We start from the raw sequence: 24,532 nt of genomic DNA on the forward strand, positions 1-24,532 counted from the left end.
GAGTGGGTGGGAGGTATTATCCAGCATTGTCTTTATCTTGGACAACATTCGCCTCTCAGACACCACCCTAACGGAGTCCAGCTCCATCCCCACAACATTACTGGCCTTGTGGATCAGTTAATTTAGTCTGTTGGTATCTGTGACCCTCAACCTGCTGCCCCAGCATGCAACACCATAGAGGATGGCACTGACCACAACAGAGATACAACAGGATAACATTAATTAGTAGGGATAGTGAAAACGTCTGTTTACGTTTGTTAGCCACTTGGCTATGATAGTAAACAGTAGGCACTGATGTAGCTGACTGAATCTTTTGGACTGTGTTCAGCACAATATTAATTAGTCATTGTCAATTCTTGATTTGTCCGGTTCTCATTGTATGACGAATTATGATGGCTGTTTGGTAGCCATTTGCATGCTATGCATACTCTCTCTCTTCATATATGTGTGTGGTTCCAACAACAGTTTTATGTTTTACAATCCTTAATATGTTTTATGTGTGTGTGTGTTTTTTGGTTTTCCATCACTTTTGTATCTTGATGATACATTTCCCCATGCTCATCGAAGTCATCTCCGTGGTTTGGTGGGAAAACAGTTGAGATGAGAAAGTAAAAAGTGCATCTCCAGTAACATTCTGGTACTCATTAGCTATCTATGAGCAAGCATGCCTGTTTTGAATATGCTGACCTATTTCCAGCAGGGGCGCTGTGTCTGTATAATGAGGCTCTATCACCTCAATCATCTGTTGTCGCTCGCTGTTTGGTGGGCTGCATGTTTTAAGGTGCATTGACGCCGTACACATGTTGTGCCCGTTGCACAGACGAAGGATGTTTTGTCTGCTTAATTTAACTTGGTTTCCCACTTAGAGGCCTTTTGCTGTCACATCTCCTGTTGCTGTTGGGGTGGGGCATTTACCACTCTTTCTCAGGTGCGCACAATACAATAGAAGAGGTATGTAACGCGTTGTTAGCACTATTGTTAGTTTTGGACCTAAACTATTCTGACGTGGGCTATTTACATGGTAGAAATCATTGGCATGTTGCGTCACCTGGGTCGGGAGGTGCTCCTCTCCCGTCCAGGTGAGAGTTGTTTAGCAGGTCAGGTATGTATAAGCTGCCCTTTCTAGTACTCAGTGATCATCATCATCTGCTGGTAAGTCTCAGTCCTGAACACAAACTCCCTTTTCCAGTATGATTGAATGTGTACAGTTTTAAAACGATGTTTTTCCTTGTGTAATAAAATTCAAAGTTTGAATTGTGAACTCTGGTCTTCTGCCTCATACTAGAGGAACAAATCTGTGTACCTTACTGGTGTTTCTACTCATTTATTTGGGTGGAATTCCCAAGGTGGCGTTGTTGGCAAATTTTGGCTGCCCTAGCTATCGTGAGAACAGTGAGTTTAAAGAACAAAGTACTGAATCACTCTTTTTATACCCTCATGCTGCCATACGCAGAAGGTATGCAGCCTGTATTTGGCTCATTTATTGTAGTGACGCTGGCACATTTTTCTATTGACAGGGATCCCAAACTTCATCTTTTCGGTTAAGTAAACATTTCCCTCAATTAGCAAGCATCTGCTGACTCTATAATGTGTTTTTGGACATGATGACATTGGTTGCTTAAGTTGTTGGTAAAGTTTTAATAGGAAATCTTTCATCTTGTGTTGGGTCTATTTCCTACACAAGGATGTCCACAATCATGCATTTTCAATAATCGTACAGTATATCCAGTTTAACAAATTGTTTTTTAATGCTATTGTGCCACCAACTTGGATATTATTAGAACATCTGATTCAAGTGTGCTTTTCTGTTGTGCTGACACAAACCAGTCGGACAATCCTAAAAATCAATCATGTCTAAATCTAAAATTAACATAAGAGATGCCACAGAGCAAGAAATAAAGTCTTAACATGTGAAAGGAAAGTTCCTGTTGGCATTGCCATGAGGAAATGCCATTTGCATGAAATGGTAGGCATGTTCTGAAACAGTGTAGGTAGGTGATGTGTCAAAGTATAACATCCACATGGATGGCCAATGTTTCCCAATAGAACATTGCCCAACGATTACGCTGACTCCCTCTGCCGGCTTGGCTTCTTCCCAAAGTGCAACCTAGTACCATGCATTCCCCAGCTAAGCGACACACGCTCCAGCCATCCACGTGATGTTAAAGAAAGTATTATTCATCAGACCAGGCCAGCTTTTTCCATTGCATTGGATTTGGCAATAGATGGGGGTCAGTTTGGACAGCATGGACTTGTCTACAGCTACACAAACATACGCAGCATTTGATGCTGAAACCTTTCAGTCAGTCAATATGTTATTCATACAGGACTTTTCAGACAATAAGGATGCAGTTCAAAGTGCTCTATTCATAAAAAGCAGAAAATAAAACTACACACATGTCCCTTCACTACACCATCTCATCACTCCTTCAATCCTACAGCCCTGCCTGGACATTAGACACCACCTTGTCATTTGGAAATGCTGGAGGGGAAAAAGTAAAAGGTGAATATAAAGGCAAGTAAGATGAAAGAGGGGAATAAACATGTAAACAAATAATGCAATGAAAATAGACACAACCCAAACTAAAAAGAAAATACTTGAGTTTGGTTCTAAAAATCTCAACAGTGTCAGCAGCACGTGGGTTATCAGGTAGACTCGTCCTAAACTTGGAGCATAATGGCTAAAAGATGCCTCTTCATTAGTTTTAGAACCAAAACAAGCATGAACTTTTTCACCAATTTAAGCTACAGTAGCTCGTCTATTGGACATGACAACACAGGCCAGCATTTTCTGACCATGAGCTTTGGACCCTGGTTCACCACTGTTCCTCCTTTGGACCACTTTTGGTAGATACTGACCACTGCAGACTGGGAACAGCCTACAAAAGCTGCAGGTTTGAGATGCTCTGACCCAGTCGTCCAGCCATCCCAATTTGGTCCTTGTGAAAATCTCTCAAATTCTTGCGCTTGTCCTTTTTCCTGTTTCCAGCACATTAACTTTTGATGGAGAAATTTGGCTTGGGCAGGGGCTTTATAGACATGATCAGATTGTTATATGTCACCCCAAGAGCATGTGTTGTAGTTCATGGTATTAAATCATCAGAATTCTGTTTACAGAGATCAACAAGACAGGGGGGACCCGATTTCCCCATTAATTTTCGCTTTAGTAATTGAACCACTGGCAGAGGCCATTAGAAATAATCAAAATATATCTGGATACCAAATTCAAGGATTTGAATTTAAAATTTTACTATACGCAGACGATGTTCTGCTGTTTGTCACCAATCCCCAGGATTCTATACCCTCTGTATTATCTACTATAGAAACTTTTGGATATTTGTCCGGGTATAAGGTTAATATGAACAAAACTATTGCTATGCCACTGGGAAATTTGCCTATGACATGCAATATCCCATTTACCTGGTCGGGTTCTGGATTTAAGTACTTGGGGATACACATTTCACCTAATATAAAAAGTATATTGAAACAGAACATAGACATAGTTCATAAAAGCGTCAAAAGAGATCTTGCTAGATGGATGGATCTCCTGGTCTCTTGGATGGGGAGAATAAATTTAATTAAAATGAATGTGTTGCCACAGTTTTTATATCCTTTACAAATGCTCCCGATAACACTGACCAAAAAAATTGTAAAAGAAATTGAAATAGATATGTCAAGGTTTATTTGGAGGGGTAAGAAACCCAGATTAAGTATGAAAACGTTACCGCTGCCCAAAGATAAAGGGGGTCTTGCCTTTCCTAACATTTTGCTGTATAACTGGTCATGCCATAGTAGAGTTATACATGAATGGATCCACGCATATCTAAAAGAGACAGAGAATCTCCTAGAAGCCTGGACATGTTCGCCATTTAATCTCCTAACCGAAATAGTGAGTAAATATATTAAAAAACATAACAAAGTAATGATTGATACTTACTTAAAAACATGGTGTGATATGAATAAATACACTGAAAGTAATCCTATACTGAGTTATCTAACACCTTTTATAAATAATCTGCACTTTACACTGGGAATGAAAAGTGCAGTATTTCAGAGATGGTTTGGTGCAGGAATACGTGTGGTGGGTGATCTGTTTAATGGGAATGTTTGTATGTCTTTTGAGCAGGTCCAAAAGAAATATGGAATACATCAAATGGAATTTTCTGCATTTTTACAGGCTTGTCACTTAATTACTTCAAGTTTTGATACTTTGCACAATACAATGCAACTAGGACCCATGGAAAATTTCTTTTTACACTTAAATGCAGATAATAGTACTATAAGACAGTTTTACAATGCACTACAAGGTTATAACAAACATAATATTGGAAAACTGATTAGGAGTTGGGAGGGTGACCTCCAGTGTCAGTGTGATGATCATGCCTGGAGTGAGTGCATACAATCTGTGCATTCTTTATTTCTCAGTAACAGATTTAAAGAAATACAATATAAAATTTTACATAGACAGTATAGAACACCTATTTTTCTGAATAAAATTGATCCAAGCAGGTCAGCACAATGTACTAAATGTAAATCTGCGGCGGGGTCCTACGTGCACTGTCTTTGGACTTGCTCAAAAATCTCAAAATTCTGCCTCTGTGTAACAAAAGAATTAAAAGGTATATTTAAAAGCAGAATACAAAAAGATCCAGCTCAGTATTTATTGGGGCTGCCAACTCTGAACAAATTTCCAGATAAAAACAAATATAAACTACTATTGAAATTATTGTTTTTGGCAAGAAAATGTATTCTTTTCAATTGGATTAATGAAAAACCACCAACAATAACTCAGTGGTATAAAGAAATCTTTAGAGTTTACCAATGGAAAGACTGAGTGCAAAATTAAGTGGCAATGATGATATTCTTTTGGATATATGGCACCCGCTATTGGATTACTTACCTGATGGTCTGAAGAAAACCATAGTGAGAGGGGCAGCCCCACTCCAGTGGCGGGTTGAGTTTGTCAGGACAAATGTGTAAATGACTGGTAGACCGAATCATATATACTGTATTAGTTTTCCGTTTACATGTCTCAGACTGCTTATTGTGTTACTTTTTTTTCTCTTTGTTGTTGTTGTGGTAGTTGTTTTTGTTTTTTATTCTTTTGTTTTATTTTGTATAAAGGGAAAGTAAATAAAATATGATATATAAAGCACATTAACTTTTGAAGATAAAATGATTTAACTTGTTGACTTTAATGTGTACTTTTACAGAATATGTAAAGGTGTCCTTGAGGAAAATAGAATTAACATTGTTGCACAATGTGTGCTTATAAGCTAAATGACAGATGGTTTTGTAAGCAAATGAAGTGCCATTTAAGTCACCTCTAGTCAGACATTTGTTTAAAAAATTGTGAAAGCCTCAACGTTTGCAGTTCTACTGTAAACTGAAAATGTTTTGTACAAAATTTTAGGGTATTACTTCTAAATAACCTGCATTATAAAACTTTATCAAAAAAGTGACATGAATAATATTGAAAAGAAAATACATTTTATCCCATACATTTAATAACAAATACATTTAATGTCCCCAAGGGCATTCAGATGTAACACACTGGGCTATCAGCAGAGCTCAAACACACTTTAAAAGGGTTTGACTATGTTTTGACTTTGCCATCTTTGACCTGTACATTCCTGTATTAGAAGTTTCTGGTTTATAATTTCCAGGCATCTCTTTGTCTGTCTGTTCTTCAGTTCTTTGCCCTGGAATAGAGAACAACGTGTGATAAACTCATTTAAAACCGGTTCCACATGTCATGAGTTTTACAAACCTGAATTGAAAAACTTCATTATGTAGTACCTGAGTGAAGTCCCAGTATATCCCCATGCCTTTCTGCATAGCCTCCTTACAGTTGTACAGGCCAGGCGCAGTTTCTTCTGTGCCTGTGTCAGCTAAACATTTATTGTCACTGTACTTATGTGACTTGATCCCGCCAATGTAGAGCTCACCCGTTCCACGATAATATGAGTACTTAAAAAAAGATAAAAGAGACAAAGGTCAAAATGTGATTAAGATGTAAAAAAGTCAAACAAATGACACAGACAACAGTGTTTCAGACCACAGGGGATGATCAATAGCATCTGTACCTTTGTCTGTTAATGTAGATAATAAATGCACATGATTTGAATTTGACTTTGCTCCCATTGAGGAATATTTCCCTATACATCTGTGGACTGCTTCCAGCAGGGCTGCAAACTTAAAGATCACTCTCTGGAAGTCCCATTCTGCTGTCTTGCATTTGTACCTTTGTGATGCTTTTGGATCTCTGCCAGTGTGTAAAAACTGGCACTTCAACTTAAGCAGCTTTGTGTGGACACAGAATACAATAGAGTCTTATTTTGAACATGTAAATGTAGCTAAAATAACAATAAAAAAAGGAAAAACTTGGTAAACAGACAAAAAAATGTTTATGCTAAAAAACGAGTAGGATGAAGTTTACACTTATTTGTTCATACCCCCTTATTTCAAATTCCATAATTTACAAATCAGTGTTCAGACTTTCACATATACCACAATATTTCACTATATACAAGTCTAACACAAAAAAACAATTTAAGCTCACAAACCAAAACAACAAACTGCATTTAAATTATATTGTAGGCTAAAGACCACGAGATTAACAACCCACTAAATCTCTGAGCCTTGTCAAAATAATCTCTTTTATATTTGTTTTTTTTGTTTTTGTTTTTTTAATTAAGGTGTGTTTGGACATAACTTTATATGAAGTTATATCTATGTGACAAATACCTTAATAAATCATTTAAGCGGAGACAGCTCAATCACTGAAAGGAACATTTCCCTTAATTATTCAATGTATTGTTTTTAGGCAATAAAAATTTCTCTCAGGTCATGGGTCATTTGGTCTTATTTGGAACAACTTCTGAATGTTGTGGGGCAAAGATTTGTTTGCTGTTTTTTACATTGTCCAACAAATCTTGTTTTACAGCTGTTTCCCCACACTTCCACACAATATATCATGTAATATAATAAAGTATAATAGCATGATACAGAGATGTTTGGTTTATGAGATCCTTAACTTTACCAAGAATTGCGAGAGTCTCACATTTTTTATTAACATGAAAATCAATTATGTTTTTAGTTAAATCCATATCATGCAATCACACTTAGTTGATTTCTTGGAATTAAATTACAAATTTACAAATAATAATATAATCACTTACTTGAGGTTCAAAGTTGTGGCACATGTAGGCAATCGGTGTGTGACCTGGTGCTGGACCCTGGTCTACGCACATGTCAGCATCAAGGTTCTTCATCTGTCATCAGGAGAACATTATGCATATTACAAATGGATACAGGCAAAACACGAGAAAACACAGATTCCAACACATCCTGCAGGACTCGACTGTTCCAAACATACTAAGCAACAGAGAAAAGTAAACTCACTCCTCCATATGCGAGTAGGTCGTCCCAGGGATCCAACTTAGGATAAACATTATCCAGGTACCATTTGAAAGGTTTACAGTTCAGCCTTTCTCTGAGTTTCTTCCTCTCTGAAATGTCGCCTATGTCAATTCCATGATTCTGCAGGAACAAAGAAAAAGATGTGATTCAACTCATAGATTGTCACTGAGGAAGAATCTAAAGAAAGATTTTCCTTAAATGTTGATGCTAAAGAAGAAGAGTGATCTCGCTGATTGTAACAACTGACTCTCCTTTCTGTTCCAGGAAAGGTCCTGTGCTCCGTGCTACTCCGACATCTTTGCTTAATGTTTGATCAGCTGCTGTGGGAAGAACAAGCCGGGCTCCGGAATGGACGATCCTGTTCAGAACAGATTTTTATGCTACGGACAATAATCGAACAAAGTGCTGAGCTACAGCAACGACTGTCAATTAATTTCATACACTTTACAAAAGTGTTTGACAGCATGCATTGAGAAATGAACTGGAGAATTGCCAAGTTCTACGGCATACCGGAAGAGTTTGTTAGCCTCCTGATAAACATCTATCACTAGTCAAGCTGCTGCGTCCGTACAGATAGTGGGATTTTGGACTCGTTCAAGATCAAGACGGGAGTGCGACAAGGCTGCGTTATTTCGCCGTTCCTGTTTGTGCTGGCTGTGGATTTCATCATGCGGCGTACCCTGCGGGACGGCGAGCACGGAGTCCAAGGACACGACAGACGACGAACTGCAGATCATGATTTTGCGGACAACATTGCGCTGCTCGGATCTACTCAATGCTCCATTTGCGATTTGACCGCCATGCTGGAAAATGAAGCGTCAAAGATCGGACTGTGGATCAGCGCTGCCAAAAGCAAAGTCATGTGGATCGGTTATGGCAGAACGAATACTCCGGTACTCGTTGGCCACCGCCCGCTTGATGAAGTCGATCAGTTCACGTATCTGAGCAGTTTGATAACACCGGACAGTGGCTCGGACAAGGACATTTCCTGTCAGCTCAGAAAGGCAGCATCGGCCATGCGCAATTTGAATCCGTTTTGGGGATCGACCACCATCTCAATATCATCCAAGGTCCGTTTGTTCAATATGATATTTGTACCAATGGCTATCTATGTGAGTGAAACATGGAAGTCGACGGCAACAATCACCCGAGGACTGAATGTTTTCCAACAGTGCAGCCTCCAACGGATTCTCAAGATTTCGTATTGATATCATGTTATCAACGAGGACGTCCTTCAGCGCACCGCCTCACGGCTGCTAGCGGACGTGGTATTGGAGCGACGATTTTGTTTCGCCGGTCACATTCTCCGCCAACATCCGGAACGATTACTGAAGATAACCATGTCGTGGAGACCCGCCCTTGGATGACCAAAATAAACGTGGAGACAGTCATTCATTGAGGACCTGAAAGCGGTCGATCTTTCATGGGATGAAGCTGAAGATGTGGCTGCAAACCAAGCTCTTTGGCAATCCCTTGTCGCCCAATGTGTCATCTGGCGGAGGAGGAGCTAAGTCTAAGTAAGTAAGTTGATACTAGAATGTAAATGGCCTGTATTTGTATAGCGCTTTACTAGTCCCTAAGGACCCCCATCCAGTCATCCACCCATTCACACACTGGTGATGCAAGCTACATTGTAGCCACAGCCACCCTGGGGCGCACTGACAGAGGCGAGGCTGCTGGACACTGGCGCCACCGGGCCCTCTGACCACCACCAGTAGGCAACGGGTGAAGTGTCTTGCCCAAGGACACAACGACCGAGACTGTCCAAGCCGGGGCTCGAACCGGCGACCTTCCGATTACAAGACAAACTGCCAACTCTTGAGCCACGATCGCCCCAAACACAAAGATCACTCAAAGCTTCATGAAGCTGTTAATTAACCACTGATTCTTGCATCATGTAAGAAGGAGAATTAAATATCCTTTAGGGAAAACAATTTGTTGTTAGTGTCTGTGCCTCAAAACACCTGAAGTGGCAAGTTCCAAGCCAAGTTGATGTTGTGCTTGTATTCATCCATCCAGATCTCTGCAACTCTGAGGGCATTTCTCTTCATGGCAGGACTCAGGTCAGGCATGTAGGGCTTGTGAGCCCTCTCGATGTGGGCGATCTTGGAACATGGAACAACTTCAATGCTGCCTCCACATGTCCATACCTACATGAAAAAATACACTTTAGAAAATATGATCAATCACTACTCATGTGCAAGGGTAAAATATGAGTTTAGACTTAACAAGAAATTAAATGAACATTTTGACCCTGTCATTAAGGGTCTGTTTCATCTACTTTGAAATGGCAGGACCAGCCTTCATTACAACTCTGCAGCCAGTCGTGCTATACATTTTTGTGATAAGATATAATTTCCATGGTATGGTTATTTATAGGCATATTAAATGGCCAGATGGCAAATATTCATATTTGCTTTACTGTGAAAGAGAACTTTATGACTCTATGTGGTCTTTACTCACACGAATTCCCAGCTCAACATTTTCCCCACCATACACTTTCATTCCTTCATCAAGGACTCCAATTTCCCCCAGAAACTTTCTATCAGCAACCATGATCCCCATGACAGATGGACTCCTAAAGTCAAAGAAAAGACCAGTATTTTACAACTACTGTATCATCACAGTAGAGTTAATAATGCTGTTATATTGGTTAAACATTGATTTCACTTGAACTTACTTCCCAGGCAGTGAACCATCATTAAGTTTGTAATACTCGGGTGTAAAACCCTCATACATGCACCACAGAGCCCAGGTAAAGCCGTGTGCTGTTGGAGGGTATTCGATAACTTCGAGATCATCAAAGTTGACTCTATCAAACACTGGGGAAACCACCACAGTTCTGTCAGCTTTAATCTGTGTCAGCAGAGGTTCAGCCCTGTATGAAGGAGGGGAAAAAAAGAAATGGCTCATACAATTTCATATAGTAGAGTTTTTCAGGTAATATCTAAATTTAATTGATTAGTAAGATGTCTGCATGTTCCATGTTGTCTTGCTTGTGTTATCACGTCTACCTGTTTTTGTTTTTTTTTGGAAAGGTCTGGTGTTTCAATGTTCATTGTGTTTAGTTTTACTTTTCCATGCGGCGTCATGATCAATACCTTTCTGTGTATTTAAGTCTTTTGTCTTCCTCTGTTCAGTGTTTCGGGTCGTCTCTGTCACGTCACAGAGTCTTGTTTTAAATTGCTCAGGTTCATGCTCAAGTTTGGATTACTTCACGGTTTTGTTTTGCATGTTCCTGTTCAGTTTCATGTTCTTGTCATTTGTTTTCATATTTAATCCTAGTCTCCCAGTTTAGGTTAGTTTAGTTTCATCCTTGTTTTTCTATTTTATCATCAGCACAAAATAAACATCTCGCTTTTTGTTAAAGATTCAGTTCCACCTCTCCCTTGTCTGCTTTTGGGTCCACTCCATAAACACACCGGAGATCCCCGCAGTGACACAAATATGTGGATCTACCTGCTTTAAAGAACCATTGTCAAAAGGAAAAATGTGAAAATAACTCTTTTCATTAATTTAGGGATAAGAGTTAATAGAAGCTCAAATTAGAACTTTTAAACTCAAAAGCTTGCCACAGGTTTCTTTTGATTGTTTCTTGTCTAAGCAGCACCCACATTATCATCACCGATTTAGTGCCAATGCACAAAGTGCTTACTGTCTCAGTAAAGCTGCTCAGTGGTTATAGACCAGAGTGTAGTTGTACTGAGATCACTGCTCAGTGGGTTACTGGGGAGTTGCAAATGTGTGTAAAGAGTGTGTGTGTTTCACAAGGTAAACATATTAATCTCACTCTCCAAAAGTTGAATCTGTTCATCTGGACGTAGCGTTTTGTGGGAGAAACGTTTCGTCACTCATCCAAGTGACTTCTTCAGTCTCAGCTGACTGCAGGTTTCCCCAAACCTTATAAACAGTACATTTGCATAATGACTGAAACCAGCCCACTGAAGGAACAATGGGCTGTGAGGTCAGTTCCTTAATCATAATTATGCAAATTCCCATGACCATTGATCAACAATCACTGACCAAAACCCACTGATAAAAGAACACTGATCAATGGCCATGAGTACCATTCACAGAGAGTTGGGGAATGGCTGCAATCACAGCATTGTAAGATGGCGAAAGATGTACCCTTAGGCCCCCTCCTCGATTCAGAGATGGTCTTTCCCTTTTCACGTAAATGGCCTCCTTGACTCCGCGCTCAAACCAGCGTTCCTCCCTGTCCAGGATGTGTACATCCTCATCGTTGAAAGAGTGTCCACTGGCCTGTAGGTGTAAATAAACTGCAGAGTCCTGGCCTGATGAGGTTGCTCTTCTGTGTTGTGCCATCCGCTTCGCTAGAGGTTGTTTGGTTTCCCCGATGTATAAATCCTGGCAATCCTCCTGGCACTTAACAGCGTACACTATGTTACTCTGTTTGTGTCGGGGGACCCGATCCTTGGGGTGGACCAGTTTTTGGCGCAGCGTGTTTTGGGGTTTAAAAGCCACAGAGACCCGGTGTTTAGAAAAAATGCGTCTCAACTGTTCCGATACTCCTGACACATATGGGATCACTACAGGTTTTCGCCTGGGCAGCGGTTGTCCTTCTCTCTTGGATCGGCTGGAGCTTTCTTTAGGTGCCTTCCCAGCTTTGACAAAAGTCCAGCTGGGATAACCACATTTACTCAGGGCCTTCTTGATGTGCTGTCCTTCTGCCTCCCTGGCCGCTGTGTCAGTGGGGATGGTGTTCGCTCTGTGTTGTAGCGTCCTGATGACACCCAGTTTGTGCTCCAGTGGATGATGAGAGTCAAACCTTAGATACTGATCCGTATGCGTAGGTTTACAGTACACGTCAGCTTTTAGATGTCCCCCATTACTGATGGAAATCTCACAGTCTAAGAAGGCTAACCTGCCACTTTTCATATCCTCCCTGGTGAATTTGATGTGTCGGTCCACCAAGGATCGAGGAGGGGGCCTAAGGGTACATCTGTCACCATCTTACAATGCTGTGATTGCAGCCATTCCCCAACTCTCTGTGAATGGTACTCATGGCCATTGATCAGTGTTCTTTGATCAGTGGGTTTTGGTCAGTGATTGTTGATCAATGGTCATGGGAATTTGTATAATTATGATTAAGGAACTGACCTCACAGCCCATTGTTCCTTCAGTGGGCTGGTTTCAGTCATTATGCAAATGTACTGTTTATAAGGTTTGGGGAAACCTGCAGTCAGCTGAGACTGAAGAAGTCACTTGGATGAGTGACGAAACGTTTCTCCCACAAAACGCTACGTCCAGATGAACAGATTCAACTTTTGGAGATTTACTTTCCTGGATGATTGAGAATGCATCAAGACATATTAATCTCAGCAAGTTTATTCTGAAACTGTGACACTGATGTGGTAATATAATTAAAAAATGTTTTTAAAAATGTCCTGATAACAGAATGTATAACATCTAAACAAGTGAATGAAAACATTTATTTTTGCCATGTTCCTACCACATCTCATGGACTTCGATGTGTGCGTCCAGGATGGCCACCACGTCAGCAGTAGCAGCCCTCCACCCGGATGCTCTGGCATAAGCGAGACCTCTCTGCTCGCTGTGCCTCACTCTCACAATACGGAGATTAGGGTTCTCCTGCTCAAGCAACTTCACATACATGTCAAGGTCAGCATCCAGACCTTTTGAATTCAAAAGGGAAATGGTAAGATTGATAGTTATGGGAAATAGAGATTTAAACCAGATATAAATCTAAAACAACCAAGCGAGAAAACTGGTCTGATTAGAAACATGTGTGACCTGGAAAAGTGAAGTTTTCAAACTGTTGTTTAAAAGGTTAATTCATACTTATCAGAGGGCTCACTGAGTAATTAGCTCTTTGTAACTAGTTTTGGTTGGAATGGCAGTAATTGATTCAATGGACAGCTTTATATAGATAATGAGTTGACATCAGGAATATGGGCACACAGTGAATCCGTGGGAGCCAGAATTATGGCCACGATTTATTTTACTCAATGATGTGCGTATTAATTTATAACTTTTATGTTCCTGATCTTTGGTTGATATTCTGTCTCTTACCATTAAAATGAAACTCTCTGTAATTGAGCAAACTCAGCAGGGGATCAAATATTTATTTCCCACACTAACACGACATATGTGCTTTGCAATAATTAACCTGGCACACAATAACCTTTTTTGTGTTTGCACAATAGGGTCCTTTATTTTTTTATAACCAACCTACCATTAGAACTATTGTCATCCACCATTATTATCTCCTTCAGCAGGTTTTTAGGAGTGCGGTCGATGATGCTGCGCAGGGCTCTTTGGAGAACAGACAGGGCTTCATCCAGGTAGATGAGCACTACTCCGAGACTTGGCAGGTCCTTGGGGTAACTCTTTTTCAAACACCTATTTTTTTTTAAAAGAATGATAATAATATGAAATACCACTGTATTTCTTCAGTCAAATATGCAAGCAAGAAATGAACTGGGTGGAGTTAACTGTCTGTAAATTGTTTTGTTTAATCTTTGCATGTACATCAGGTGGAATAAGAAGATTGAATCACAAAAAATAAAAGTTGTACCGAGGATCTCTGGTATCTGGAAGAGGTCGATCCAGAGGGAGGCGGTCGCTCAGAAAAACATTGTACCCATACTTCTCATACAGGCTCTGAGCCTCTCTTTGGTCATCCTCAGAGAGATTTGCCCCCCACTTATTGAACAAGGCCGAGTTAGGGAACAGTTGTTCAGACTTTTTCATTTGGGCTGCCTCATTTTGGGATTGGATATTTACTTCCTTCTGCTTCTCTGTTTGCTGTTGGACCTCTGTTGATTTTTTGTGTCTGTCTCTGTCTTCTTCCAACTTTTGCTGCATGACATCCTGCCTTTCCTCAAAACTTCGGATTGCCTTATCTTCAGTGTAAAACAACATGAGAAAATCACATTATTGAGGAAACGGAATAGGTTAATATCCCTACAAAACACACACACACAGACACACACACACATAAAGATACACTGTGCAATAAAAAAAATGACAGTGGAAAAGACATTTATAGAAAAAGGACATACAACTGTGTTATAATTTGACTTTATCTGTCATTAATAAATTAAAAAAGTTAAGTTAAAAACCATTAATCTGTTTATAACTACACAAACTGTTCTTTTAAGACTGCATTTGTTTTTTTCTTCTCTTTCACTGACAAATATTCTCACAACTTGTCATGTCTTCACTATATGTGCAGGTAACACCCTTTGCTGCCTCTCAAATTAATTCTGATTTAATCTAATTTTATTTCCATAACTATCTTAATTTTTAGTGTAAATCCTGTGGATAGCATCTATTATTATTATTACCATTGTTATTGATATTAATGATCAGTAATTAAGATTAAAAAAATAAGTATTCACCTCTCACTCAACTCACTTAGATTGCTTATTTGTGTCTCGAGGTCGAAAAATCTCTTCATCACATGAGATATGTCCAAGTCTTTATTTGTATGCACTCTGTTGCTGTATCCATTCATCAGAAACGTGCCCAAGTATAGGATGACCCCAGTGGCCCAAAGTAAGAACAGTAGCCGCTTTATCCACGCTCCCCTCATAGTGATAACTAACAGAAAGCAACCTGCCGAGCAAAATAACACCACCTCAGAGGACACACAGCAAGCTCAGTTACTAACCTGACAGGATTGACTGGTCTGCACTGGCTATGCATTGCATAAAACCACTGGGTTAAATCTACATGAGCAGAGTCTTTAGAATCCCTGCCCGCCCATTAAAGGGACAGGTGTTCCTGGTGTGCGCTTACATTACACAGCCACTCTAACAAAACGCCTGGAGTTTGATGAAACACGTTCAATTGTAATGTGCTGGTATCTAAATAGAGAAATAAATGAAAACTGTAGCGTGGACCCATTTCTTTGATTTGTTGTAATCTTTAGGTAATTTTTTAGGTAACATGTAACTGTTGTGTTCTTAGGTGTCATGTGGTTCAGTGGCAGGAGACATATCTGGTGGCACAAAAGTGCACACTGAGATTTCGCATCAACCTTCTTGCAAAGATCATATGTCATGTCTGTCATCAGTGTAAAAAGCACTACTTAAATAAATATAATCTGCTGACATCTTTTAGAAGAAATGACTATTAAAATGATGCATCAAGGTCTGTGACCCTTGACCAAATGCAAATGTTTTCCAAACTGCCTTTGCGGCCCTTTCTCCTTTATCTCTTTGGATATACAGCATAAGCATACACACACACCCAAGCTTAACAACAACAGAGAATGCTGTCACGGTTGACATGATTTAATAATGACGTACATTCCACATTCCACCTACCAATGAATTCTTAGGGCACTCCTATTTTTGTACTGTGCCTGCATTTTGCTCCCAGCTACATACCTGTTACAGCCCTAGCAGGGCCTCCTTTGAAATTGACCTTGTGTGGGTGTGTCCTGCCATCTCTCCTGCCTTAGATGCCACTTTTTTTGTACAGCTGACTCCCATCAGCAATTAAAAATACTTAAGGCCGAAGAAAGGTAAACTCTACTGCCAGAGAGCTTTGCAGGGTTGCAACTAGTGAGCTCTGTGTGTGGTGGTTGATTGCTCATGCTCTGTGGAGTGAAGTGTGTTTTGGTGATGAACCCTTTTTGACTTACTTTTCAGTTTATTGACCAACACCTGAGTTTTGTTTTTCTATTTCTTTAAAAGGTGATAGCGGCTTATCTGTCTCTTTTAGTCTAGTTATTATTGGAAACATTAATAAAACCCTTTAACTTAACCATTTTGCCTCCCTGTCTCCTTTTTGGCACATGTTTCTTGGATCCAGCTTACTTATATATAAGGGAGAAGCCTCATTAGTTGAGTCTGTGCACCTGTCCTTCTAACGTGGTGACGTGGTGTTCGCTCGCTTTGTGGTAGAGTATCACTTCCTGTTCCTGCTCAAACACAGTGGTGTTTCTGAGTAGCTTTTCTGCTTAGCAATTTAATTTAAATCTTTTGATACATCCCTTTTTCATAGTATAATCTTAACGTGCTTCATCTGAATCACCCTTTCTGTGTACTCACTACCTAATTTATAGCCAAAGTATTCACTCACTGTCTCTGTACTGTTTCGCTAGCTTAGCTTAGCTCGTAGCCGACTCGTTAGCACCATGGCTACTTCACCTGTCCCTCCTGCACTTTCCTGCTCATTGTGTCAGATGTTTAGTTACTCCTCGGCCTCCTTTAGCAGTAATGATACCTGTAACAAATGTAGCATATTTGCAGCTCTGGAGGCCAGGATTACTGAATTGGAGACTCGGCTTCGCACCCTTCATTCACCCGTAGCTAGCCAGGCCCCTGTAGCTGGTGCAGCCGAAGATAGCGTAGGCCCCGCTAGCTGTTCCCCGGCAGACCCCAAGCAGCTGGGGAAAGAGGGCGGCTGGGTGACGGTGAGGAGGAAGCATAGTCTTAAACAGAAGCCCCAGGTACACCACCAACCTGTTCATGTGTCTAACCGTTTTTCCCCACTCGGCGACACACCCGCCGGGGGTCAAACTCTGGTAATTGGTGATTCTGTTCTCAGACATGTGAAGCTAGAGACACCGGCAACCATGGTCAATTGTCTTCCAGGGGCCAGAGCAGGCGACATTGAAGGAAATTTAAAACTGCTGGCTAAGGGTAAACGTAAATACAGTAAGATCATAATTCATGTCGGCAGTAATGACACCCGGTTACGCCAATCGGAGGTCACTAAAATCAATATTGAATCGGTGTGTAACTTTGACAAAACAATGTCTGACTCTGTAGTTTTCTCTGGTCCCCTCCCCAATCAGACCAGGAGTGACATGTTTAGCCGCATGTTCTCCTTAAATTGCTGTCTGTCTGAGTGGTGTCCCAGAAACGATGTGGGCTTCATAGATAATTGGCAAACCTTCTGGAGGAAACCTGGTCTTGTTAGGAGAGACGGCATCCATCCCACTTTGGATGGAGCAGCTCTCATTTCTAGAAATATGGACCAATTTATTAAACCCCCCAAAATATGACTATCCAGAGTTGGGACCAGGAAGCAGAGTTGCAGTCTTACACGCCTCTCTGCAGCTTCTCTCCTCCTGCTACCCCCCCAAAAACCCATCTCCATTGAGACTGTGTCAGCTCCCAAACAGACAAAAAACAAACTAAAAACCAGCAATAAACAACTTAAACATAAAAAATCACAAAGAAAGAACAATACAGTATCCACATCTGAACCAAAGACTAAAACAGTGAAATGTGGATTATTAAATATTAGGTCTCTCTCCTCCAAGTCTCTGTTAGTACATGACTTAATAATTGATCAACAAATCGATTTACTCTGCCTTACAGAAACCTGGTTGCAGCCGGATGAGTATGTTAGTTTAAATGAATCAACACCCCCGAGTCATTCTTCTCGTCTTCTCTTCTTCTGGTCGTAGCGGGGGGTTAGCTGTTGTTTTTAAATCACACTTTGAGTTTAAGCAACTATCCTCATGGACACACCACACCAGCTTTGAACTTTGCCTGTGTGAACTGGGCCACTCGCCTTCATTGCTGTGTGCAATAGTTTACCGGCCTCCTAAATATAACAAGGAGTTTTTATCTGAGTTTTCGGAGTTTCTCGCTGACTGTGCATCCCGGTATGACCAGGTCCTGCTACTCGGTGATTTTAATATACACGTATGTTGCCCAGGGAAGCCCCTGGCTAAGGAATTCATGGACCTGGTGAACTCTTTTAATCTTGTTCAATCTGTTAAATGTGCCACTCAAGAACATGGTCACACATTGGACTTGGTGTTATCATATGGGTTATCTGTCTGTAACCTACATGTGGAGGATGCTGTATTCTCTGATCATATGCCCATTTTATTTGATGTTGTTCCTCTTAGTCCTGTTGTTAAACGGGCTGCACCTATGCGATGCTATCGTGCCTTCGGCTCAGATACTGCTGAAGATTTTTCAACACTATTTGAACAACTTGTGTCCAGTCCCTCTGAGTCATCCACCTCAGATGGATTACTCTCTCATCTGGACTCTGTTTGTAAATCTGCCCTTGATGTTGTTGCACCTCTAAGACTCAGGCAGTGTAAACCCAAGGCCAGCCCTTGGCTAACCGATTTTACTCGAGCCATTAGAAGAGAATGTAGGAGATGTGAAAGACGATGGAAAAAGGACAGGCTGTACGTCTCTCTGGAAGCTCTTAAGACGAGCTGGAAAGCTTACCAGAGGGCAGTAAAGACCGCCAAAAACTCCTATTTTTCACAACTTATTGCTGTTAATTCACATAACCCTCGTGTTTTGTATAATACCATTAATTCTGTACTGAATGCAGAGGACCATGTTCTTTTGCAATCTTCTGAGGTTATGTGTAATAGGTTTCTTAATTTCTTTGTGGATAAGGTTGCTAGTTTGAGACCCTCCACTGTATCTTCTGTTGACCCAGCTGTGCATGTTCCCTGTTTAAATTTGCTTATTGCTTTCCAACCAATTGTTTTACCTGAACTAGAGAAGCTTGTGTTAACTGCTAAACCGTGTGGTTCTCCGAATGATGTTGTTCATCCCCGTTTTCTGAAAGAGGTGTTTCCTACTGTTGGACCACATATTCTGAACATAGTCAATACCAGCCTCTTGTCAGGTCAAGTACCAAGTGAGTTTAAGCATGCACTTATTCATCCCTTACTTAAGAAGCCAGGCTCAGATATTTCAGTAATGTCAAATTTTAGACCCATCTCTAAACTTCCTTTTCTGAGTAAGATCTTGGAAAAGGTTGTTCACACTCAGCTGATGGATTATCTAAACAACTCTCAAATGTTTGAAGTTTTTCAGTCCGGCTTTAGGCCGTTTCATAGCACAGAGACAGCTCTCATAAAGGTTATGAACGATATTCTTGTAGCGACAGACTGTGGTAAACATGTAGTGCTTATACTACTAGATATGACTGCTGCATTTGACACAGTAGATCACGACCTGCTGATCTCTCGATTACAGCATTGTGTGGGCATTTCTGGCTTGGCACTCCTGTGGATAAAATCATATCTCTCAAACAGGAGCTTCTGTGTTAAGTTGGGCTTGTTATCGTCCTCTGTGGCCCCTCTGTCATGGGGTGTACCACAGGGATCTATTCTTGGGCCATTACTGTTTTCATTGTATCTCCTGCCACTGGGTGCGATCTTTCGTAAACACAATGTTTCATTTCATCTATATGCTGATGATTGCCAGCTCTATTTTCCTTTCAGTCATTCTGATAGCTCCCAAATTAGACTCCTGCTTGATTGCCTTAGTGATGTTAAGTCATGGATGGCTCAAAACTTTTTAAATTTTAATGAACGTAAAACGGAAGCAATTCTGTTTGGCCCGAATCGCTCCTCTGATATGCCTGATGTTGACCTTGCTGCTCTGACCCCTCACCTGAAGAGCTCGATTACTAATCTTGGGTTAAAAATCGACTCTGCTCTTACCTTTGATGGCCACGTGAATGGGGTGGTGAAATCGTCATTCTATCACCTCAGGCGTCTGTCGAAGGTTAAACCTTTTCTTTCAAGACGTGACTTGGAGACTGTTATCCATGCTTTTATAACCTCACGCTTGGATTATTGTAACTCCCTTTTAATAGGGGTTGGACTGGGCACTCTGACACGCCTGCAACTAGTACAGAATGCTGCAGCACGGTTTTTATCTGGTAAAAGGAAATTTGAGCACATTACTCCGGTCCTGGCCTCCCTGCACTGGCTTCCAATTGAATTTAGGATTCATTTTAAAGTTCTTTTATTGGTTTTTAAATCTTTAAATGGTCTGGCACCTGCATATTTGTCTGATTTGCTGAAGCCCTATGTCCCCACTCGCTCGCTCCGGTCAGCTGAGCAGTTGTTGCTCTCAGTCCCCAAATCGTGGTTGAAACTGAGAGGAGACCGAGCGTTCTCTATTGTGGCTCCTAAGCTTTGGAATAATCTTCCTCTTCACATTAGGCAATCGACATCGGTGATGGTTTTTAAATCCAGATTGAAAACGCATTTTTATTTACTGGCTTTTGACTCAGTGGTTGACTGACTTGTATTTACTTATATTTTATTGTTTTTGCTATGTTCATTGTTTTATTGTATTTATTATTCTTATGGTATCTATTATGTTTTATTGTTCAGCACTTTGGTCAGCCTTGTGTGTTTTTAAAGTGCTATATAAATAAACGATGATGATGATGATGATGATGATGATTCTAACTACCAGAAACCTCGAAGCACAGGCCGAGGGGGCGGTATGGCAGCAATTTTTCACACCAGCCTATTAATTAACGAAAGACCAAGACAGACTTTTAATTCATTTGAAAGCCTGATGCTTAGCCTCGTCCACCCCAGCTGTAAAACTCAGAAACCAGTCTTACTTGTTATCATCTATCGTCCACCTGGGCCTTAAACAGAGTTTCTCTCTGATTTCTCAGACTTTTTATCTGATTTAGTGCTCAGCTCAGATAAAATAATTATTATGGGTGATTTTAACATCCATGTAGATGCTAACAATGACAGCCTCAGCATAATAATAATAATTATAATAATTATAAATTTTATTTATAAGCGCCTTTCAAGTCACCCAAGGACACTTTACAATAGGAAGACACATAGTAAAACAATAAAAATAAGAACAATAAAACAAAGCACAAGATAAAATTAACAAACAGTGGATTCACAGTGAATATGCAGATTTGAACAGATGAGTTTTGAGTTGGGATTTAAACTGGGGGAGAGAACCAATGTTTCTTATTTCTGGGGGTAGGCAGTTCCACAGCCTGGGAGCAGAGCAGCTGAAAGCTCTGCTTCCCATGGTGGTGAGGCGGAAGGAAGGTACAGCAAGCTGGATAGAAGAGGAAGATCGAAGTGAATGGGCAGAACAGGTAGTGGTTAGCAGGTCAGAAAGGTAAGGAGGAGCGAGGTTATGAATGGCCTTGAAGGTGAGCAGAAGAAGTTTGAATATTATCCGGGATTTCACAGGGAGCCAGTGAAGTTCCTGAAGAACAGGGGTGATGTGCTGGTAGGAGGGGGTTCTGGTGATAATGCGAGCAGCAGAGTTCTGAACCAATTGAAGCTTATGGAGGGATTTTTGGGGGAGACCATGCAGAAGAGAGTTGCAATAGTCAATACGGGATGTAACAAGACTGTGGACAAGAATGGACGTAGACTGGGTGGAAAGAGAAGGAAGTAATCTGTTAATATTGCGTAGATGGAAGTAGGCAGAACAGGTGAGATTATTGATGTGAGATTTGTAGGAAAGTGAACTGTCTAGGATGACACCGAGGCTCTTAACCTGAGGAGAAGGGAAAACTGTGGAGTTATCGATGGTGAGTGAGAAATGGTTCGCCTTCAAAAGGTTGGATTTGGTGCCAATAAGGAGGATCTCAGTTTTATCCTCATTGAGCTTTAAAAAATTAGAGGTAAACCAGGATTTTAGCTCGGATAGACATCACATTTAATCTGTTATTAGACTCAATTGGCTTCTCTCAAAATGTAAACGAACCCACCCACCACTTTAATCACACTCTAGATCTTGTTTTAACATATGGCATAGAAACTGAACATTTAACAGTGTTTCCTGAAAACCCTCTGCTGTCTGATCATTTCCTGATAACATTTACATTTACAATAATTGATTACACAGCAGTGGAGAGTAGACTTTATCACAGTAGATGTCTTTCTGAAAGTGCTGTAACTAAGTTTGAGAATATAATCCACCCACTGTTATCATCTTCAATGCCCTGTACCAACATAGAGTAGAGCAGCTATCTGAACGCTACTCCAACAGAGGTCGATTATCTTGTTAATAATTTTACCTCCTCACTACGTACGACTCTGGATACTGTAGCTCCTGTGAAAACTAAGGCCTCAAATCCGAAGTACCTGACTCCGTGGTATAATTCTCAAACACGTAGCCTAAAGCAGATAACTCGTAAGCTGGAGAGGAAATGGCGTGTCACAAATTTAGAGGATCATCATTTAGCCTGGAGAAATAGTTTGCTGCTTTATAAGAAAGCCCTCCGCAAAGCCAGAACATCTTACTATTCGTCACTGATTGAAGAAAATAAGAACAACCCCAGGTTTCTCTTCAGCACTGTAGCCAGGCTGACAAAAAGTCAGAGCTCTACTGAGCCAACAATCCCTTTAACGTTAACTAGTAATGACTTCATGAACTTCTTCACAAATAAAATTTTTATCATTAGAGAAAAAATTACCAATAATCATCCCACAGATGTAATATTATCTACAGCTACTTTTAGTACCATCAATGTTAATTTAGACTCTTTTTCTCCAATTGATCTTTCTGAGTTAACTTCAATAATTACTTCCTCCAAACCATCAACGTGTCTTTTAGACCCCATTCCTACAAAACTGCTCAAAGAAGTCCTGCCATTAATTAATGCTTCAATCTTAAATATGATCAACCTATCTCTAATAATCGGCTGGATGGCATTACCTTGGCCTCCAGTAATGCTGTGAGGAACCTTGGAGTCATTTTTGACCAGGACATGTCCTTCAACGCACATATTAAACAAATATGTAAGACTGCTTTCTTCCATTTGTGCAACATCTCTAAAGTTAGAAATATCCTGTCTCAGAGTGATGCTGAAAAACTAGTTCATGCATTTATTACTTCCAGGCTGGACTACTGTAATTCTTTATTATCAGGATGTCCTAAAAACTCCCTGAAAAGTCTTCAGCTGATCCAGAGAAAATTATTTCTTTGTACACATGACAATACACGCTTTGAATCTTGAATCATTCTGGTTAGGCTGTCGTGTCTTAAAGGTTTTACATCATTAAAATATATTTTATTTCTGGCAAGCACACCCTTGACAGGTCTGTTGTATATACCTGTTTTTACCTGTTCTTGCTGCAGGTACTTCTAAGAAATTTCAGTTCTTTGAATGACACTCCTTATAAGAAGCTGTGCCCTGTGAGTTTGTATATGACACGTGAGAGCTCATGATTGCATGACATGATCATTACATTAGCAGTTCTGATAATTTTAGATATGGCTATTTCCATCATACAAGGTGTAAAAAGAGATGGCACCTAGTCTGATGCAAATGAAGGTTTCCACCTCTACTCTATGTATTTTAGTATGTTGCACAACACATGTTCTGTTATCACTAAAAGTTGTAAAATGTTGTTGTTGGAGCTATTTGTTCTTTATTTTTATTATTTTGAAATTTGTTAAAGTTTGTTGTTAGTTTACTTACATCCATCCATCCATCTATCCATCTTCATCCGTTTTATCCGAGGCCGGGTTGCGGGGGCAGCAGCCTAAACAGAGAAGCCCAGACCTCCCTCTCCCAGCCACCTCCTCCAGCTTATCCGGGGGAACACCAAGGCGTTCCCAGGCCAGCCGAGAGATATAATCACCAGCATGTCCTGGGTCTGCCCCGGGGCCTCCTCCCGGTGGGACATGCCCGGAACACCTCACCCAGGAAGCGCCCAGGAGGCATCCTTGTCAGATGCCCGAACCACCTCAACTGGCTCCTTTCGATGTGGAGGAGCAGCGGCTCTACTCTGAGCCACTCCCAGATGGCCGAACTTCTCACCCTATCTCTAAGGGAGAGGCCAGCCACCCTTTGGAGGAAGCTCATTTCTGCCGTTTGTATCTGCGATCTCGTTCTTTCGGTCACTACCCACAGCTCGTGGCCATAGGTGAGGGTGGGGACGTAGATCGACCGGTAAATTGAGAGCTTCGCTTTTACACTCAGCTCCCTCTTCACCACGACGGACCAGTGCAGTGTCCGCATCACTGCAGCTGCAGCACCAATCCGGCTGTCGATCTCCGGCTCCCTTCTCCCATCACTCGCGAACAAGACCCCGAGATACTTGAACTCCTCCACTTGGGGCAGGAACTCATCCCCGACCCGGAGTGGGCACTCCACCCTTTTCCGGCTGAGAACCATGGCCTCAGATTTGGAGGTGCTGATCCTCATTCCTGCTGCTTCACACTCGGCTGCGAACCGTTCCAGTGCGAGCTGGAGGCCTTCACCTGATGAAGCCAACAGAACCACATCATCCGCAAAAAGCAGAGATGAGATTCTGAGGCCACCGAAGTGAAAGCCCTCCGCCACTTGGCTGCTCCTAGAAATCCTGTCCATAAAAATTATGAACAGAACC

At 41.0% G+C, this 24,532-nt stretch overlaps 1 protein-coding gene across 2 annotated transcripts; it reads right to left on the reverse strand.

Annotated features, from left to right (window-relative positions):
- Positions 1 to 5,157: 5,157 nt before the first annotated feature.
- LOC100690741 (probable polypeptide N-acetylgalactosaminyltransferase 8) lies at positions 5,158 to 15,096 on the reverse strand. Of its 2 annotated transcripts, none has more exons than XM_005471129.4 (11): positions 14,824 to 15,096; positions 13,982 to 14,309; positions 13,640 to 13,806; positions 12,896 to 13,079; positions 10,103 to 10,300; positions 9,886 to 10,000; positions 9,387 to 9,572; positions 7,405 to 7,542; positions 7,182 to 7,274; positions 5,800 to 5,970; positions 5,158 to 5,702 (listed from the first exon to the last, which is right to left on the reverse strand). In XM_005471129.4, the coding sequence occupies exons 1-11, from the start codon at positions 14,999 to 15,001 to the stop codon at positions 5,583 to 5,585; spliced, it is 1,878 nt and encodes a 625-aa protein (XP_005471186.1). In that variant the 5' UTR covers positions 15,002 to 15,096; the 3' UTR covers positions 5,158 to 5,582. The 2 variants fall into 2 exon arrangements, with proteins under 2 accessions (XP_005471186.1, XP_013127934.1); XM_013272480.3 differs by having other exon boundaries at positions 14,808 to 14,896.
- Between the last annotated feature and the right edge of the window lie 9,436 nt (positions 15,097 to 24,532).

This window comes from Oreochromis niloticus, linkage group LG7, assembly GCF_001858045.2.
Source record: "Oreochromis niloticus isolate F11D_XX linkage group LG7, O_niloticus_UMD_NMBU, whole genome shotgun sequence".
Taxonomy (NCBI): domain Eukaryota; kingdom Metazoa; phylum Chordata; class Actinopteri; order Cichliformes; family Cichlidae; genus Oreochromis; species Oreochromis niloticus.

Bases quoted from the DNA above. Each gene is read 5' to 3' on its own strand.
- LOC100690741 (XM_005471129.4), bottom strand. From the start codon at position 15,001: ATGAGGGGAGCGTGGATAAAGCGGCTACTGTTCTTACTTTGGGCCACT. The intron at 10,001-10,102 runs GTAAGTTCAAGT...CTTTGACTTTAG, and splicing joins GATGGTTCACTGCCTGGGAA to GAGTCCATCTGTCATGGGGA. The intron at 9,573-9,885 runs GTGAGTAAAGAC...TTTTTCATGTAG, and splicing joins ATGTTGAGCTGGGAATTCGT to GTATGGACATGTGGAGGCAG.